The 21,041-nt window shown below is 38.9% G+C and overlaps 1 protein-coding gene across 4 annotated transcripts in view; it reads left to right on the top strand.

Moving 5' to 3' along the window:
- Positions 1-20,753, top strand: part of ARFIP1 (ARF interacting protein 1) — a 35,210-nt gene extending 14,457 nt beyond the window's left edge. For 2 of the 4 annotated variants that reach the window (XM_083755886.1, XM_083755885.1), the window contains 7 exons: positions 4,612-4,720; positions 5,127-5,222; positions 7,670-7,782; positions 10,174-10,395; positions 12,016-12,173; positions 14,659-14,833; positions 19,341-20,753. In XM_083755886.1, coding sequence (XP_083612012.1) covers positions 4,612-4,720; positions 5,127-5,222; positions 7,670-7,782; positions 10,174-10,395; positions 12,016-12,173; positions 14,659-14,833; positions 19,341-19,499 — 1,032 coding nt within the window. In that variant the 3' untranslated portion in view covers positions 19,500-20,753. The remainder of the gene's footprint in view (positions 1-4,611; positions 4,721-5,126; positions 5,223-7,669; positions 7,783-10,173; positions 10,396-12,015; positions 12,174-14,658; positions 14,834-19,340) is intronic. The other 2 variants (XM_083755888.1, XM_083755887.1) reach the window with 1 other exon arrangement.
- Positions 20,754-21,041: the final 288 nt, after the last annotated feature.

The raw sequence follows: 21,041 nt of genomic DNA, 5'->3' as shown, positions 1-21,041 counted from the left end.
AGAGTAACTTCTACTGGGGTGTGGTCTATGATTTTAATGTTACCAATGTTTGTTGTTTCTACCACGGGGATCAGGCCTTGTGTGAGCTGAATTCTGTCCAGTCTGGACATTGTGCCATGGCATTCAAACTGGAATGTGTGGCTTGTGTCTCCTAGGTTCTTTTCTCCCTGGATGTCATAAAGGCCTCTGTTTGTTTGAATTTTCAGTAGTTTGTAAGAGTCTCTAATTGTTTGGGGTTTCCCACTGAGGAAGGTTGCCCATGGGGTTGTAGGATGGATGTCTTTTAGGGAGGTGCCTCTCATATTTAGGTTGAGGTCATCTCCTAGGATTGCTTCCCCTTTGGAGGAGGAGAGGAATTTGCTTAGTGTCTTTTGGATGAACTCTAGTTGTTTTGTGTTTGGGGCATTTATGGATCCATTTGTCAGTTTAGTTTCCCATCTAGTACCCCTTTAGCAAAAATGAATCTGCCTTTTAGCACTGTAGTGGCTTTAAAATTTAGGTCTCTACTGAATACTATGACTACCCCACGGACCTTACCTGAGCCAGGAGCCACCCATTGTTGACTGAAGCAGGGGTTGCTCAGGAGTTTGCTTCCTGTATTTGTATTTCCTGTAGAAAGGCAATGTGTGATTTCATTGTGCTTACATACGAGGTAATGTGTTTTCTTTTGATAGGGTTTCCCAGTTCCCTCAAGTTTAGTACAATTGCTTTTAAGCTAGCCATTTTGTATGTCTGTTATATGTGATGTTTTTCTGCCAACCCGTCTGGGTTGTCCTGTGTGTATCTCCCCTTACATTGTCTATCAAACCTAGAGTGTTGTGCCGACATACAGTGTGGGAGAAGGGGAGTTAGAGTTAGAGATGGGCTGAATAGTGGGGGGGGTATGTTATAGAGGGTAGCCTATATGTAGTTATATAGGTGTTTGTTTGGGGTAGCTTGGACCATAAAGCTACAGGCAGCTGAGAATAGGCATCATTCAGTTTTATGTTTCTTTGTGGATTTTGGTCATTGTAAACTCTGCATTTCAAAGAGTTGCCAGTGAATTACATTAAAGTGGCAAAAGGTTGATGAGAGATTTGTCTATAAAGCAGGTGCCCTATTCCAACCAGGCCTTGAAAAAGTTACAGAAACTATACATGTTTTTAAAAACCTTTTAAAGCATCAAGCTAAAAATTGAGATATGGGTAGGCTTTTGGCATGGTTTTTTGTGCCTATTATGGTCATTAACATTGTGGTTTTGAAACTAATGCTGACAACCTTTCTCAATAAAGGCAGGATCTCTTGATTAGAGATTAAAGCCTTAATCCCTGGTGTTTGTTCGTTGCTATAAGACTTTGGCACTTAGTTGAAAACAAGAAAATGTTTCAGAACTGCCAGAAGTTGGGTGTGGTAAGGGGATGAGAGTGAATCTAGGGAGGAATATTGTACAGAGGTCCCACAGAGCAGCATACTTCTATAGAGCATTAGCAGAATGGGCAAGTAACAGAATGATTCAGGAAACCGAGATTTGTACCTGGGAATAAAGTTGAGAAAGCCACTGAAAAGCAAATCTGGTTCATATCTTTGTCAAATCTTGTTGAGGATATTTAAGGTGATTTACCAGGGCTGAGGGGAACACCATATGTCATATCTCTCTCTCTCTCTCTCTCCCTCCCTCTCCCCCCCCCTTTAAAAAAACTAACAAACCCCAAAGCACATATAGTTTTCTTGTAGAAATAAGCATCCATACCAAAGGTAAACAGTGCCTAATCTGCCAGTCAGGACAGTGATTGCTAGTCAACTGAAATGTAAGTTGTATTTCTGGCAAAAAAAAGGGAAATACAAAACTCCTACTTAGTTGATCAGCCTATGCAATGCTGGGAAATGTAGCAGGGTGCTAACTGCTTCTCTTAACTCTGCCATACTGGTGGGTGGCAGAATGCTACCTTTGCAACTTTCCATATTTCTGTAAGTTAGCATGTAAGTTTCTGACTTTTAATATGAAAGCAGAATACATGCAGTGAGAAGCCTGGACTCACAGACTTCTATGACTTCAGCCCTGGTATGGACAAATTAGGATGCAGCTGTGGGATTCATTTATACAGTCAAATTTCGGTTCTCAGACGGCTCCGTTTTAAAATGTTTCAGCTCCCGAATGCCAAAAACCCAGACGTTAATGCTTTGGTTTTCGGACATTTTTCGGAACCTGAACATCTGACGCGGCTTCCGCTTGAGTGCAAGAAGCTCTTGCAACCAATTGGAAGCCACTCCTCAGTTGTCAAATGTTTCGGAAGTCGAACGGTCTTCCAGAACAGATTATGTTCAACAACTGAGGTTTGACTATATCCTCATTTTACTGTGGTGTAGTATTTCTTGAACTACTCAGCCATTATTAATCATTATGTTGAGAAAATCTTAGCTACACTAACATACCACAGACATGCCAGTGCTATTGCTACCAGAGGTAATGGCAAACCCTGGGCTAGAGATGCTTGTCTCCTTAAATTTTCTGTGTTGTTGTTGTTGTTGTTGTTGTTGTTGTTAGCTTTTCACCATGAGGTCCCAGGATCCGTCAGCACAGTGTAAAATACAACATTGAAAACAGTTTAAAACAAATTGCAATCACAACTAGAGTGGGTTCTTGTTTCACCATAATTGTTTATATAGAGGTTTGTAAATCCCCTTGAAACCATTTCCTATTTTGATTAACCAACAAGTCATGAACCATAGTTTATCAGTTCAGATATTTCACAAATCCAAAGTTAAATTTAGTTAATAGCTTGTTTAAATCGAACCTTACGGCTTAGTCAAATGCAATGCTGCCCATTGTTTGACATTATGTGCATGAACCTAGAACTCTGCACTCCCTCCTTCCCCTGACACATGGCAAGTCCCTACCTCTGATACATGTTTGTCTTGGGGTTTGTCCTAGCCTACAAACCAAGCTTGATCCTAGTCTACAGGCAAGTGCAAATTACAGTTTACTTGTATGTATAAAATTGCAAGCGATAGTTTGCTGCAAATAAGAATTGAAGAGGAAAGCAGAAGCATTTAAGTCTGAAGTTTCTAAGGGCTTGTTCTGGCAACATCTAACTATAGCCTGCCATAATATCTAAATGTAAAATACTGAAAAACTTCCAAAATTTTTTTTAGGTAAAATAGTTCCAAATTTGGGGAATGGAGGGAGTTGGGTTTTTTTAACCATTTCTGATACCTTCTGAATTTGATGCAAATCTGACGTTTGTGTTCATTTTGGAATTGCTCAGTCAGCCCTTGCTTCCAGGTCCTCTTTCTCAAACCTTCCCATAACTGTGGGTCAGTTGCATGGAGAACTGCCAACAGTTGATACCTTAGGCTTAGGACCTGGGCATACCAGCAATTCCCTTTGTTGTCACTGAGCAGCATAGGAAATGTAGCTTGCTGTGTGAAAACTCAAAGTCTGGGGCATCTGCTGTCCCCTCCTTAACCAGGTTAAATTGGGGGGAAGAAGCAGTGGGATCCAAATTCTTGTCTAAGCCTTAATTCATGCTGTATCAGACCCAGGTTGATTCTAAATGGAGCCCTGGGGACTTGTGTGGCACTAGTTGTGCTTGATACCACACATTTTCCTAACATGCTGTTAGGGCTTGCTCAGTTTATTGATGAGGACAATGATAATAGAAAGCTTTTTGCTAGAAACTGTTACGTTTTATTATCATCTCATAACTATATTCACCAAATTTGGCTTGTTGAGTAAACTGTTGCAAGAAGTGGCTTCTATAGGTAAGGTATCCGAAACTTAAGAGATATTCTCTAAGGCAGAAATTATAAAACACTGTCCTAAATGTCCTAAACACATTTATTTAGAATGCGGTTGCATTGAACTTGATGGAACTCATCTCATTCTTAAGCCTTCCAATGGCAGAGGGATACTTGAAGTCAAAACAAAATCCTTTAGAAAACAAATTGGATATAAGTACTATATTGACCCAATCAAGGTGCATTCTAGACCACAAGTTATATTGCCCTCCCCATGTTCCTAGTAGAAACCACTTTGTCCTTGTAAACCATTGGTATATAGCAGGCACATCCAACTCCCAAGATACTGCGAACTACTACCAGTAGAGCCAAAGTTGTTGACCTTTTTTAAGGGGGGGACGAAGCCAAAGTTGTTGAGCTTCTTTTAGGGAGGACTAACAAAGCATGTTAGCTTTATTTTTTGGTGGGAGGGGAGGAGACCGCTCACCTATAACAACGGTGTTTTCTAACTCATTGGCAAAATACCCATTTGACACAACAAAGGAAAAGAGCAGTGGGGGGCGGGAACTTTCACTCCATTGCTTATCACTACTGCCGATCTATAGGGATCCCGCGGTGCACCACAATCTACCACAGTCATCCAGGGATCGGTCTACTGGTTGGCCATCCCTGGCATATAGCACCTGGTTCACAAATGTAAGTGAAATGTATGATGCAGACTGCAAAGCTGTACTGTGTTAAGTCATCATAATAGAATCTCATGACACCATAAACTAGATTCTAGGCTGTCAAATGCCTTGTTATAGAGGAGCTTGATAGGTTGTTATAATGCCTACAAGTTCCTTCATCTGGGATATTTACATGGATTTCCCTTTTTATTCAAACATTTCTAAGGACTTGAAGCACTCAATACCAGCTGGACTTGGTCTGTCTGAAACCCAAATTACATCGCATGGCTTCGACAGTACGAAAGAGGGAATCATTGAAGCTGGACCATTTCAAGGTAAGTTATTACTGATGAACTAAGAATATTTACAACAAATATATTAATGACAGAAAAGGGATTCTGTGTAGTATTAATTGTTACTCATTTGTATGTAAAAAAAAAAAAAGCACTTCAGCCAAAGAATGTGTCTATTCGCAATTCATTCAGTGAATTTGTACATGAAAAAACTCTGCTGAGTTCTAAAGGCTAGTTCATGGTGGTGGTGAGATAACTAAATGGTCAGTATACACAAAAGGGCTTGCCCTGTAGAGCAGCCCCCATAATGGAGCTGCCTCTGTTTCAAAGCAGCCCTAACTTGAAATGTTGATGTACAAGTTTCAGTCTAGTTTCTCCAGTATTTTGTGTACATGTAATGTGTTGATCGAATAAGGATGGATTTTCATGGTGTATGTCCCATTTTCAGGTCCCTCGTCATTACCCATGTCACCTGTTGTATCTCCTAGCAGCGCAGCTGCTAGCAGACTGGCTGAACAAGGGAGTGATTTAATTATTCCGAAAGGTATTCAGAGGTTTAAGCAGATAACACTCTTGCTGATACAATACTAACTCCCAAGTTAGCAGATAATTCGTTATGATTCCTTTACTTGCTATTGCTAAGCATAACAGCTGCTTTTTCATGGTTCTGTCACTTGGCAAAGTAACCAGTGCATTTTTCTTTCTGAATACTATCTTTATTTACTATTAAACATGATCAAACAAATATTAGCATCAGGAGAATGACTTGAAGAATGACCTTGCTACTGCAGTTTTCTCTTGTAGTTGTAGTAGTGTTCCATTAGTTCTCCATTATAACAGGAATATATAATTTCCAAGGCTATACCATGGACTGCCTGGCTTTGATCAAGTTAGTCTACTGTTGGTACTTCATTCTGAAAGGGTAGAGTATTTCCCAGGTCTATTGTATAAGGCAGTCTCCCCCATCCAGGTGCCATCCAGATGTTTTGGACAACTCCCATCATTCTTGGACATTGGCCATGCTAGCTGGGGCTGATGGCAGTTTAGCCCCAAACCCATTTAGAACATCAGTTTGGGGAAGGCTTTTGTGTGTAGGGTATTCTGTAGACATTATTTGAGGTACGATGAAGTTGAGAGTATGTGTCAGTGATCAGCACTGAAATCTCTAAATGTACCTGAGGCCTTCATGTTTTAGCCTTTTAAAAATTAAATTCATGCATGGTTGGAATTGTGAACATATTTTAAAGGTTATAGAAAGCATTTGCTATCCAGTAATTGTGTGAGCCACTTAGAATGAATTGATAATACTTTGGTTTACAGCAATTTAAAATCTGCTTGCTTGTGGCTCTGCTGGATCATTTGCAAAAAACAAATGAATTGATACCTTCCTAAAGTTGCTATTGGTTGTTAATGTTTAGGTCATAGTCCAAACATGTTCCTACTGGATTGTTAGCTTTCACATAGCAAACATCTCAGGTTGCAGCTTTTAGAATTGCAGGAGCTGGTGTGCTTCTTCTCAACATGCTCTATCCTGTATACTAAAATAACATCATCTGTGGGAGTCAACACCATCCTGACAGTTCATCTTTGTACTAGCAAGCTGCAATGCCACACATTTTTTTTTAGTTAGCTATGAGTATTGCTATGAAGGAACATATCATAAAACTGGTATAGGTGAGGCATATGTTGCAATTTGGAATGTTTTCCAACAATTCTGTGCTTGTTTCTGGTGGGTGTTTGTAAAAAGAGCAGACTTTATGCACTCCCTATCTGCAGTTCAATGCCACTAAATATAGAGTGCTGATGGTAACATTTTAAAATTCACAGCCTTGCTTGCAATTCTTTTACTAACTTCTACTTATGGTTGGGTTCCACTGCTCTCTTGATTTTGAAGGTCATGGTAAAAAATCATTTCAAAATTATTGAGATGCCTAACTGAATCATTGCATGAATTTGGGATAATAATTCTGATTTGGAATATGGTGCGCTAAAAAAGCCCTCTGGTTGACGAAACTGTAATGTGGCTGCTTTCTCTCCTCTACCTTGCAGTGTATTTGTAGTCATCACTAGAGTCACTTTAGAATCACTGTGTGATTCTTCACACATGTCTTCTGAGCATCAAAACATCTGAAGGGGGTGATGCATCATATGCAAACACATGGTAGGCACATCCTAGGTTCACCACAGCTCACAGCTCAGAAAGACATCTGCTTTAAAAAATTTGAAGCCTTCTTGAGTAATGAATGGGGTGCTATAGAAGTTAGATGGGGTTGGAAGGAAGAGTGCCTCTTCCCTTGACAACAGTGAGCAGCACTCAAGCATGCTGTACTGGTATTTAACTGTCAGAGCTATTTATTTATTTATCTATCTGTATATTAGTTATAGGGAAGTTAATTCTGTCTGCATATCTTTTTAAAAGTGAAATGGCATAGTTACTATGTCATGTAGATGTCCTCTTGTGACTTGATCTTGTTCCTCTCAACTCTGAAACAAGTCCCATAGAGTTCAGCAGACTGGCTTCCAGTTAAATGTGTGTAGGCTTGTAACCATAACTGCTATGCAGATATTTAAAAGAACCAGTCTTCATAAGCTTTACTGCAACATATGGCTTTAGTGAAAATACAAGATACTGCATATTTTCCACATGCTGAGAGAATTGTTAATTCATCAGTGTACTTGGACATCAGTTCATACTGTGAACAATGCAACAGCTGGCAAATGCAGTAATTAATTGAGTCTGCTTTGTAGCATTTTCTAATATCCTGTTCATAAAAGTATTTTAAAGCTTCTTAATTAAGATCTCCAAATTACTGACTATTGTAACTTAAATCCAAATACCCAAGCAATCTTATTCTTTAAGGTTCACCATAATATTAACACAGAGATTAGTGTGCTATTCACTTCAGAATGAAGCGGGAAATGCTTTACTTTGTAGCTTTCTGTTTAAGTGGCACACTTCAGCATGCCTATTTACATCTGGTTTCTAAACAGGCAATCTAAGAATGCAGCAGAAAAGTGGACCAGTTGTGCTAGCAGAGGAGGTGAAGAACCCAGCCATGGAAAAGCTGGAGCTTGTAAGAAGATGGAGCCTAAATACTTACAAGGTTTGTATTTCATAGTTGCAGTTTAGATCCCACAGATGCAAGCTAAGCATTCTCTCTTGGCCTGTTGGCTAAGAGGAAGCACTGTTTCCAATACTACAAATGTAAAAGGATTTGGCGTTTTACCAGAATTAGAAGTCTTAAGAGACTGACGTGCATTTTGAAAATTTAATCTCCTTCTGCTACAGTGACCCCTTGGGATGAAGAGAGGCTTTTGGAACAGTGACATGTAATAAGGAACCTAATTTGTTTTTCTAAAATTTACTTCTTCAAGATGATTTTGAGTACTGTGTGAACTTCTTAATAAAGTGGGCTATTAAGTAACTGCTTTGGAGTTATTTGAATTGGTCATCTCCTAATAGAACTGCTGAAATTGGCAAGAAATGCAACACGTGTGTAAGATTTACACACGATAAGATCTCGAATTTCATTGTTATGTGTGCTGCTCATTATGTAGTCAGTAGATTTTAGATTGCAAAAGAAGGGGCAGTGTGTGTTTTAATGGTGCTGTTTTGTGCTTAGGGTGTATAATTATGTCATTTTGCAGCATATTCCCAGTGAAATTAATATTCACAACTTTAATCTGAAATATGCAGTTGTTTACTAGGACAAGATTCTGCCCCACCTATGAAGACTGCTTATACTGCCACAACTATATATGTACTTAAAATAGAAAACAAACTATATTTTTGCTTCTGAGTTACGTTTTTTCTTACTAGCATAATTATACTAAAGACAGCGGAAAGTATTCTTCCAAACCTGGGAAGGATATTTTTTTTATTTACACCATTTGTATACCACTTAATATACAAAAATATATCTTAGCAGTGTACAGTAAACTAAAACAGGAGCAACAAACGTTACAAAAATACCAGGGAAACCTTTCATATAGCTTACCAATAAATAAAGACTGCTATAAATTCCTTCTTCTAACACATTTCTTCCCTGAGCAGCTCTCAGTCGCCTGGCTCTCACCCATGGCCCAAACAAACTCACTGATTACTCCAAAAATCTCACATCAAAGAAGGTCCGTAGAACCTGGCGACATCACTGTAGTTTCCGACTTTAAGCACCAAGGATATGCTAGGATGCCAAACTTTTTCAGCTTAGGAAAATGTAGTATAAATAACCATTAATGGATTTCTTTCTCAAATAAGCTAGTTCAAAGACACATTACATCTTTCCCATATGTATGTGCTCCTCACATGGAGAAACTTAATGTGCCTATTTATACCTATTCATAGATGAGCTCATTTATAAATGAGTGACAAAATGTGTCCATGGGCTGACTGTTACCTTGCCCTCACTTCTGCATGTTGATATAGCATGTTAAGGCTGATATGTATGCATTATTTCAACAAAGTTCAGGCTCACATGCTTAGATTCCCTCCCTCATTTTCTGATTCACAGCAGTTACAGTATATAAATGCCTCTTTCAACATGGGAGTGGCTAACTGGCTGTATCCGTGATCCATGACTTCCACATTGTTTTTTTCCATTTACATGTATACCTATTGAAAGTTAGAATTTCTTTCAATGCGGAATCAGGAAATTGTATTGTTGTGTCAACTGGTCCATATGGAACTTGGTAATTTTAAGCAGGGTAGTGAATTGGCTCCCTGCTCCCAGAGTCTATTATGTGCATCCCAAATCATTCTGTGCTTTCATGTTTGATCTTTTTTGTTGATGGAAAATTTTAAGAATTATGATTGTTTCAAAACTTGCTGCTGTATTTGCTCTTGGTCATGCTTTCTGTTTATCTGCTTACCGTTTGGCTGCCTCATCAGTTGCTGAGGACAGTATTCCTCATTAAAGTTCCTGCAACTTTAAAAAAAATGCAGTGGGTTTTTTCTTCACACTTCATTGTGGCCCTGTGCTTGGTTTACTATTCAGAATATTGGTGAGTTTCTTTGTGTGTTACAGCATATTTACTTAAGCCCAGACAGAAGATTGACTAATACTAAAATCTGCTCTCTATTTTTCAGGATGAATTGAAATCTTTTTAATGAGCTTTTTCAGTCTCGAATGGCTACATAGCAGCAGTAACCCAAAATGACACTTTTACCCTTTAATCTGAAAAATACACTTGTTCTTTTTTCGCATACAGAACCAGTATGAATTGTACTAGCTTGCTCTAATTGGCTTTTCACAGAGTTAAGTGAGTGGAATACATACTACAGGGATCACAGATCTACTTTTTAGAGTTCTAGATCAACATTTGAATCACTAGTGTGGTGCACTCAGTATTTTAATATTGTTTTTGGAGTCCTAAACAGGCTACGAATTGTGAAGAAAGCTTCTTAGGTGTATTTTATTTATTTATTTAACAAAATATTTATACTGCCTGATTGTAAGAAAATGGTAATTTTATACTTTGTTTTGCAAACTTTTTAGTGTACTCGCCAGATTATCTCTGAGAAGCTGGGTCGAGGCTCACGAACAGTAGATCTGGAATTGGAAGCTCAAATAGAAATACTGAGGGATAACAAAAAGAAGTACGAGAATGTCCTGAAATTGGCACAAACATTGTCCACACAGCTTTTCCAGATGGTGAATACCCAAAGACAGCTGGGAGATACATTTGCAGACTTGAGTTTGAAATCATTAGAACTCCATGTAAGCATTTAATTGCAATAGAAAAATAGTAAAGTTTCAGGAAAGTTGGAAATGTCTCCATTTGTTTAATCTAACTTTTAGTACAATTGCCTGATAGCATAATTTTAAAAAAGAAAACAGCATAAATTGTTGCCTTGCATGTTAATCACTAGCTTTCTAGCTTAGTGGGGTGGGGGAGCTTTTTTGACTTATCACAATTCGCTTCATGGGCCCTGCCCACCTGTCAGATCACCTGATGTTACAACTACAGTGGTACCTCAGGTTAAGTACTTAATTCGTTAAGAACCTGAAACTGTTCTTAACCTGAAGCACCACTTTAGTTAATGGGGCCTCCTGTTGCTGCTGCGCCGTCGTCTCGCGATTTCTGTTCTCATCCTGAAGCAAAGTTCTTAACCCAAGGTACTATTTCTGGGTTAGCAGAGTCTGTAACCTGAAGCGTATGTAACCTGAAGCGTACGTAACCCGTGGTACCACTGTATTTCAATGGAAACCATCTCCTTGCCTAGAGAAAAGAAAGGGGATGGACAACTGAAATTGCAGCTAAAATGGAGCAAAAGTATCCCTGACCATGAAGGGAGTTCGCATTGAAATCCCCAGCAGGGTTCAACTCCTCATGCATCCTGATTTCTGCAGGGTTCAAATATGCAAGTTAGTTCCGGGGGTGGGGGTGGGGGAACCTAGGTCATGCACTTGAGCCCCACAGGATTGAACTTGCCAGACAAGAGCCGATGTGCAGATATTTTGGTCCTGCATTCCATAGGGGTTGGCTGTGTAAGCAGCTGATCCAACCATGTCTCCAAGTGCCCCACACCTAACATCACATGACATCAGTTGTGAGGCATGTGGTTATGGTTTTGGGAAATGGCTTCACAAGCCAAGTGGGGAGGCCTGGCAGACCAAATCTGGCACATAGGCCTGAGGTTCCCCGTGCCTACTCTAGCTAATCTCTGCACATTCATTTCAATTTTTGCAATAAGCTAATTTAGGGCAGAAGCTGTACCTATTTGTGCGTAATGTTAAGCCATGGTTTCTTATACAAACATGAGTTATTCCACAGATGATCAAACAACAGTAAGTTGTTTCTCTAAAACTTGCTTTGTTTTCCAGCTGGTTTTGCCTTGTGCCTTTGTAGTTTGGTGAGCATTTGGGATGCAGTAGCCCAACTAGCCAAGAATGCTTGAGTGTTTGTGCATAACACTAAGCCATAATGAAAACAAATCAAGTTCATAAGCTAAAAATAAACCATGGCTTCAGATGATGCTTTGCTGGAAGTAAATGAACCATAAGTAAACCACTGGGTATGGTTTGCACGTATTAGCTAAGTCATGGATTAATGAAATTATCGTAGTGTTATGTACAAACAGGTCACCACAATTTTTACCCATAGAAAAGCCATTCATTCCACTTTTAAAATGATTATAGACGTGTAGCATATAGAATAATGTTCTTACAAATGAAGAATTCAGTTTTGTGAGAGAAGCTAATCAGTAAGCTAACACAGGCTATTTTAAGGCTTTGAAGTCTCTTGATTGCTATGAATAGTGTCAATAATTTGGCATTTAATAAATAATGGAAAGTTAAGCATTCAAAAACACTGTTATATTTCCAATCTCTTAACAGGAGGAATTTGGATACAATGCAGATACTCAGAAACTTCTTGCTAAAAACGGTGAAACTCTACTTGGGGCAATTAACTTTTTTATTGCTAGTGTGAACACTTTGGTGAACAAAACTATTGAGGACACATTAATAACTGTGAAACAATATGAAAGTGCCAGGTAATGGATTATACAATATTATCTGATGTCTTCCTGATGTATGTAGTTTTAACACATAGGCTAGTTGTTCGTTGAATCTTGAGTTTAGATATCATTAAGACATACTGTCCACAGAAACAAATTCAAATATACTGTCTGAGGCATTTTTACCCTGCTGTTTACATGGAAAGCCCTCCCTGACCAGCTTACATGAGATCAATAGCAAACAAAGCAGTCCCTGCCCTCTGTCTTAAGACATGACATAAAAGGAAACAGGGATGTGGAGGGCAGGTGAAAACTACCCAACTGATGCCCCAGTTCTTGGTCTGCATCCCAAAAACAAATTTATAAGCATGTCAGGAAACCATATTATGCAGCTACAGCTTTTTTCATAGCTTTTCTTACTGGTCCTTTTCCACTGCTGAAGAAGCAAGCTGCTGTTCATATTCGAAATTAATCTATTTGAGGGTGTGAGTTGATGTGGGGAACATTTCAGAGAAAGATCTGGCTATGCCATAGTTTCCAGTACTTGCTTGTAAATGACTTTATTTTTATTTTACTCATTTAATATATACCACTCAGTACTGAAGACAATCTCTATACAGTTTACAAAATAACAATTACAATACAATACAATACAATACAATGAATACTCAGAAATTGCCATATAATTCACTGCCATAAAACTTTTTTAAAAAGCAGCAAAGCTACAGATTTTGAGACATCTTTATAGAGTTCAGCCTCCCTCTTGCCAAGGCACATTCCAACTCACAAAATGAAACACTTATCCCATTAACACATACACATCACACACACATTCTGCCTGTATTTATACAAATCATACATCACCTACTACTCATTCAGTACCACGCACACATCCACTAGTATACACAATCACTCTCCCACTCAATCACAATTGCTATCACCCGTCACTCCTTCCACTCAACAAAAATGTACTGCAGAAGCACCAGGAGACAATGAAACCATTCACTGACAGAACCACATAAATGACACTACACATTGCCACCCATCTGTCACTCAGAGATTCGCTGTTCCTGATAGCAATCTGGCTCTCACCCGGATTGCTCTGTCTCACCCAAAGATGCATTGAACTGAACACACCCCTCCCTGGTACTCCTTTCTGTCACCAAAGAGGGCCTTCAGACAATTAAATCCATGCAAGAGGCACTCCAAAAGGAAAACTTGAAGGAGGGACTCAGCCTTGCTGGTTCTGTAGCTCTCTGGGTGGATGGCAGTCATTAGCAACAGCTGGTTCCACACTTCCTCTGCAGTTCTGTTCCAACAAAATGACTCCTGGGGCACCCAGTCGCAAAGTCTTTAAAAAGTCAGTATCTCCCTCATAGAGTGCTATAGTCTCATTGATGAGGGGAAGGGTGGAGATCAGTCAAGGGTGGAAATGCCATCCATTATTGCTAAAAAATATTCTAAAGCAAGGGTGGGAAACCTGTAGCCCACAGGCCAAAGTTGGCCTCCTAGAGTAGACCTCTCTATTTGGCCTGCTGAGCCATTTCCCCTAAACCACACCCGGCATTGGAGCAGGTATCAACATGCCTACAAAGTAATAATTGGGAGCTTAAAGTGTGCTATCAAATTTCCCTCTGCTGGAGAAAGGTACGCTCCCGCCACTCGTTGGGTGCACCTTGCTCATACAGCACCAAAGGTTTGCATTGAAACGCTGTTTAAATGAAGCTTGTTCTTTGCATTTTAGCAACAGTTTCAAGGCAGACTGCTTGGTGCTATAGGAGCAGCAAAGCCCCACATACTGTGGTTCCCAAGTGCCCAACAAACAACTGGCTGTAGAGTGCTTAGGAAGTGCTGTGCAATGGACTTTCATGGGTGGGACAGCCCACCTGCCAGTCATCTGCAATCATAATGAAGTCAGGTGATTGACAGATGGGTTGTACTATCAAAGCTGGCCCATGTGGTTTGGTCAGATAAAGATCTGGCTCATCAAGCCAAAAGAAGTTTGCCACCCGTGTTCTGTAGCATACAGTACTGCAAAATACCCCTGCATGCTCCCATGAGCATTATTGTTGTAACCTGCAATATGAATGCTATCTGATCTCCCCTGCTCATTTATAACCAATTCCTACCAGACACAGAAAGTGGAACTATTTGTAAGAGGCTCCAGATGACAAAATAAAAGATTTTAGCTTCCCCCATATTATCATACATTTGTAATCTTTTGAAAACATCTGTTACATGTATTGGTGAGACCCAGGGTAGTGTGAGAAGAGCAATAGATTACTGTTGAGTAAGCAGACAGACTTATTGGTTATCACTCTGTGAGTACTTTGGTCCATATCATATTCCCAAATGGGAGCCTTTATTCCCTTTTTCTGATTGCAAGAACTGATACCTGGGTTACTTGTGTGGACAGGGATGATATGTAAGCCTTTAAAACGGGGCGGGGGGGCGGACTTATATGTGTTTTTTTGTTGCTCCATGCAAATATGCACAGGTCATTTTAATTCTTTCTTCTCAGGATTGAATATGATGCTTATCGCACAGATCTAGAGGAGCTGAATCTTGGCCCACGAGATGCAAACACATTGCCAAAAATTGAGCAGTCGCAACAACTATTCCAAATACATAAGGAGAAATATGACAAAATGCGCAATGATGTATCAGTTAAATTGAAGTTTTTGGAGGAAAACAAGGTAAGGAACTGCATTACTTCCTAATTTGCTATATACTTGAAATTCAACTTTGCATTATCAACTAGATTAGATTGCATTATCAACAATTAGATCACACAGTCTATTGAATTTGATTATTTCTGTCTCTTTTCTAAAGTATTTAAACTTCTGGCAGGTAAGTACTAGAATAGATTTGAGTAAGAGCATTAAATCAGATTCTTTTTCTATTCTTAACTCCTTTTTGTTTTTCTTGTTTGTGCGTAGCAGGACACCTTAAAATTATTTCAGTGCCATATTGACAACAAGGGGTTGATAATGTACCTGACTATTCATGAGGACCCTTGGAGCCCTTGAAGACAGATAAAATCAGGGCTCAACTGATTATAAAAGTTCACCACTGTAAAGGGAGGAGTGGAACACTAACCCTGCTGGTAATTTTGGCTGCTGAGCTACAGTGACATGAACATAAGTTTCAACTCCTGCCACTGATCGATAGTCTAGCAGAAGTATGTAATGAGCAGCCACAACAGTTAACAGTCCTGCTTTACTGCAAGGGAAAGTGTGACACATACACACCTTCTAGAGGTGATATTAGCCCCTCAGTTCTGAAATAGTTGTCATATTTGGTGAAATTAAAATGCTTTATTGTCTGGCAAGCATAAGTTTTGCCAGCACTCTTCCCTTCCTAGAACTGCTTTTGTTTTGAGTTCCAAATTAGATTGCAAATTCATTTTTTATCTGAAGCTTGAGATGTCATCTAACGTATGCTTACTTGCTTCAGTTTTTGGAGAAAAGCTCAGAACATGAACTGAATGTTTCTCTTTCTGACATTAGGGTATACTTGGAAACCAAACTCTGTAATTTTGGGTGGTTGGTCAGTGTTTGCTGGCCAATATCATTGAGTTCCTTCCAGTTTCAGTACTACCATTAGTAGACCTCTGTTTCCTGACCAAATATGTCATTTTGGCTAAATATGTGGAATGTAACAGCTATAGCTATTCTTGTTAACATATAAGTAGTGTCAATTGCTATCAGAATTGGAGTACAATGAACTTCTATACAAAAAGGGGCCAAGACTTTTATTCTCTATATGACAAGGCAAACCTCCCAAAAGATTTGTTTCATGTGTAAAAGCCCACTGATTAAAAGTGCTAGTTTGAAGCAGTAGGACAACTCTATAATGAGCCTCTATCTGACTGTTAATAGTTCTATTTGCACCATGTTAAGCAGCAATCTGGTACCTACCACATTGAAGGTACATATATGTACTTCTAAGACAGTTCCGCATTTATGCCTGTTGTGTTGGCTGCTTACAGTGAAATAAGTGGCAGAAGCTGTGTGCAAGCTGTGACTGATGTGTGTGGGTTGAAAGGAGGGGAAGGTGGAGACTTCATCCTATGGACTGAATGCGGTTCTGTAATATTTGTCAGATAGTCAGTTTACTTGAAATGCTGCAGGTTTCCCCTTTGCATCATTTTCAGAAATTTGCTAAGGATAGTAATTTGAAGGTCAATAATTCTTATGCTGATTGTCTTTGAATTCTGTCACAATGACTTCATTAGCTATAGACACCCTAAGGGGAAGGAGGTTTGGCAGCCATTCAAATGTTAAGATAAATTGATATCTTTGCTCTCTTCACAAAAAATAAAAAGCTGTACTGACAGTGTGCAGTGATAAGTGTCTGTAAGATGTCAAAAACTCTTTTGACAGTTAGTAGCACTACCTGTTACTCTAGCCTAGTCTATGTTTGCACAGATTGCACCTTATTAAATGTAACCAACAATATCCACTCTTGTATAGATCTCTGCACATTTTGAGTAGCAGAATATTCTGAAATGTCATCCACATCTGGTGTAAATAGTTTTGCAATGACGCAATCTGTAGCAGTGATGGAAGGTCCTGCTAGGATCAGCATGCTTCTGTTTGCACACTAGTGCTTCCATAAGTGCCTCATATAGTATTTATTCATTGTGGGGAACAGCAAATTCTGGTAAGTTCTCCTTGGTTTTGAGCCACATGCAGGCAAAAGTCAGAGGAATTTATGGCACCTAAATTAGGGGGGGGGGGTCATTTTCTCTTGGAAATCACTCTTCTTGATTTTGTCTATTTGTAACCATGAAGCACTACTTATGTCTGTGGATTAGTTTTGGACATAGCAGTCCCCTCTTCCTTCTCTTCCATACACACAAGAAAAAGATCTAAAATTTCTTCTGCTTTAGAGCATGCATGGAGAATCTCCAGCCTGTGGGCATAGTTTGACCTGGCATGGATCCCAGTATGGCTGTTTTCCCCAAGCTACGCCCTCCTGCACCACACCTGACATCATGTGGGGTTGGTAGAAATGTAGCAGCCAAGGAACAATTGGGAGCCTTAAAGTCCTTCCGGTCGTTCCTTGGCAAGGAATCTCACTGTTGGTGCCAATCATTTGATCAGCAGTGACACCATACAGAAAGCTAGATTTCAGGGGACAGGATTTTAGCCTTCTCCCAGCTTTCCTCAGGGACATACCTGCTATTTGAAATTAAAAGCTAATGATTCAAAGTTGTGGCTAAGAAGAAGCCTTTAAATATTTGATACTGAAAGATAGAGGAATATAGGAATATAAATAATTGCCTGAAAATAATTTTGCAGGCCTCTGGATTGTAGTGAAATCCACTTCTTCATGGGAAGATTTGAGGGAACATAATTGTTTTGCAATATCCTGTTTTTGCACTGCGTTGATCTTAGAAGGGTGTGTGGGAGCCATGGGACCTATAATTTTCTCCCTTAAGTTGCTGAGTTCTATACCATACACTCCTTTAAAGCACCTGTGTCTCCAAGAAATAAATGTAAAGTATTAAAACTTCAGGACAATGGAACTTCCAGAAGATCTGTCATCTTAAATAACTATATGTGGCACGGCACACAGATCTTTTAGTTTGAGGTTACTTCAATAATTCAAAAATGCATTTAAAAGCCTTTGCTGTCTTCTAATGATGGCATTAGTAAAAGATAAAGCTACAGTTATAGCAACATTCATAAAAATGTGCTCTGTCCCATACATTCTCAACAGTTCTGAACATTTTGAACACAAGCTAGTTATATAGATGTGCATTTAGCGTTCAAATAGTAAATGAAAAAAGCATACATTGTTCCTTGTTGCCACTTCCCTTTTTATAGAAAGTATTCAGATATGATGGGTTGTATCCTATGCTTGCACTACAGAACTTTCAGTTTTACTCCTTCCCTGCACCCCCCCCAAAAAAAAACCAGTTCTGGGGGACCTCCAACGTTTGGAATATGATTTTGGGGGCTTTTATGCTTTCTTTTAGGTCAGTGTTGCTCTATTGGTATGTATGAGTATTGCTGACTATTATGGGCTGCCATTAAAAGTATTGTGAATTATAAGCGAATACATAAATCTAACTCAAAACACTTGATTTTAAAATTCTGTTTAGTCAGTAAAATACAGCAATGTCTAGGTGTGCTGTCTGAGTATTGTAATCAGATGTTCATATTATTTTAAGTGTGTCCATCCCACATAGTTCATCCACGAAGTCTGGTTTCCCAGCCTTTAGTTGTAAACACCCAAAAGACTGAATAGTAGAAGAAGTGAACAATGAACAAATAGTTGCCATACAGCACTGATGCCTTTTTTCACATTGGCTTTTATTTTGATGTGTTGCAAGATTGCCACTCTATATTTTTGCTTATTAAAGGGAAGGAATATCAATTGAGATCGTATTTGTTTGCCTTGTAGCAAAAGTTGCTGCAGGGAGCCCAAATGGTAACTGCTACAGTTAACTGATGTAGCATATTTCCAGATGTTCTGGAGCAGGCATAGCCAAACCCGTCCCTCCAGATGTTTGGGACTACAACTCCCATCATCCCTGATGTTAGCTAGGGAGATGGGAGTTGTAGTCCCAAAACATCTGGAGGGATGAGTTTGCCTATTCCTGTTCTGGAGGGATAGTCATGTTTATCTGTTGTAGCAAAACTAAAAAAAGACTTGTAACACTTCAAAAACTAACAAATTTATTTTGGCATAAGTTGTGGATCAGATTCATGGAAGTTTTTGTCCTAAGCTAGAAGATGTGTGTGGGGAGAGAGAGAGAGAGGGAGGGAGGTAGTTCTGGAGGAAACAAAAGTCAATTTTGCAGAGGTGAAATAATAACAGAAAAGGATGATAGTACTGCTAAATTTTAAGAATATCCACGGATCAAAATTGAGTATGTATGTGAAAAGATGAAGCAGACGCCTCTCTTATAGGAGTCCACAACTTTTATTTTACTAGTCTCCTTCAGGGGTTTCCATCCATTCAGTCATCTCCAAAATTTTGGGGTACTCTCTTTGCCTCCATATACTGCACTCTTGTTTTCCTCTCATATCAACAGCTACTGATTCCACATCTGCACAGCTTTTTAACTGTGAAGAATGTTGGAAAACTATTTGTTTGTTCTTAAAACTGGAACACCTTGGGGTTAACCTCTGATCATCTTCGATATTCAATTACATGCCTTTTCATCTTTAACTTTATCCTTGTCCACAGGTGAAAGTATTGCACAATCAGCTTGTTCTGTTCCACAATGCCATTGCAGCATACTTTGCGGGGAATCAAAAACAGCTTGAACAGACTCTTAAACTATTCCATATCAAATTGAAAACGCCTGGAGTAGATGCTCCATCCTGGCTTGAAGATCAGCAATAGGACCACAGCATGAAGATCCCATGATCAACCAAGAATATTGTACACCTAATGAGAATCAATGAATTTGTATAAGGAGGACTGTTTGTAATGATACTTGCACAAGCAGCTTTAATTTCCCCCTTGATAATAATTACTATAATAGTTTGGGAGGGTGGATGAATGTAACCAAATGTAACTTGCCATTTCAGAAACAGATCTTTTTTGTATTTGAGGGTGGATGGTTTTCTGTAGTAGGGAAATATAGATTTGCACTGACAAAGATGTTCGTGATCTCCGGTAATTGTGGTGGCTAGATGAGAATTTTTTCAAAGGGAGATGCTCATGGTTTGTATCAACATCAGATATTTTATATAAATGTATTAAGCTTCTCTAAAGATTCTTTTTTCATGTAAATGTGTTAAAAGAATAAATGTTTTACAGAGTAATAATATAAGGAAGGCCTTCAAGCAACATCCACAAAATATCAGTGGCTGGCTGATACGTGGAATTGCAGCAAATAGCTTTTTAAAAAAATGTTGGATCATTCAATTTTGTGGTTCAGAAACACTAAATATAGAATTGCCCTCTTGGTCTGAAGCTTAGAAAACACATTTTAGCATTGTAAAGATGAACTGTTGGAGAAGCAGACCATAGCCCTACTTCTTTAATATTTAAATGTCTATTAAAAAAAATACCTTTACTTGCCTTAAATTCAGAAGTGCCTTTTGCAACACACTTTGTACCCAGTGTACATAATCTGTAAGAAACCCTCTTTGGATTCATGACTTTTTAAAGAGACAGTCTGAGGCCAGTCTGGGTTTTGTGTGCTTCTGTTGAACGGCAGACCATGTCACATGACTAATATGACTGATTGTTTCTTTTCTCAATCAATAGTGTAATCTTTATTAAACATACATTTCTGTTCTCTTATAGCCTTTTAAAATTCACTGTTATGGAGCATCCTCAATTGCACATTATCCACTGCTTTTTGTGTTTATATAAATGAAGTAAAAATAACTTAACACAGTTTATATGGATTGTACAATTATGTATTATATGTTGAAATGATTCAGTTGCTTCTTTAAATGGTTTAGTTTAAGTCTTAATGTAATGTGTGTATCAAGTACATTTTAAATCATTCCTTATTACATTCTTGTCTGTTCAATGACTTTTTGCAATTGGATTTTTTCTCTTGCAATAACTTTACCAAGTTAACATTCCTCAGAATGTGCCTCCATTGTTAACTTTGTTTTCATACTAAAGGTGTTTGCTGCAGTCTGTTTCCTTTATTTCATGGGATTTGTGGATTAACATTTGCACAAACCTTCTTTTTCTTTCAGCTAAGCCTTGGGGATACTTTTATTTAGCCATAGCCCTACAAACAAGATATGATTAGCTGCCTTTCTGACTGGAACTTTTCCCCTCCAATGGCTTTTTTCCTCCACTGCTAGGAAGAGAAGCAAATGTTCTTGAGGAAGCAGGGCTATAGCAGAAATGTACTCTTCTTCACCCCCTTTGTTCACATTCCTTCAAACAGCATGTTCTGTTGCTTTGTCTTGTGTG

This window comes from Podarcis gaigeae, assembly GCF_964106915.1.
Source record: "Podarcis gaigeae genome assembly, chromosome: 9".
NCBI classification, from domain to species: Eukaryota; Metazoa; Chordata; class Lepidosauria; order Squamata; family Lacertidae; genus Podarcis; species Podarcis gaigeae.
Note: the sequence above shows the minus strand (reverse complement) of the source record. Positions and strands in the feature narration are given on the sequence as shown.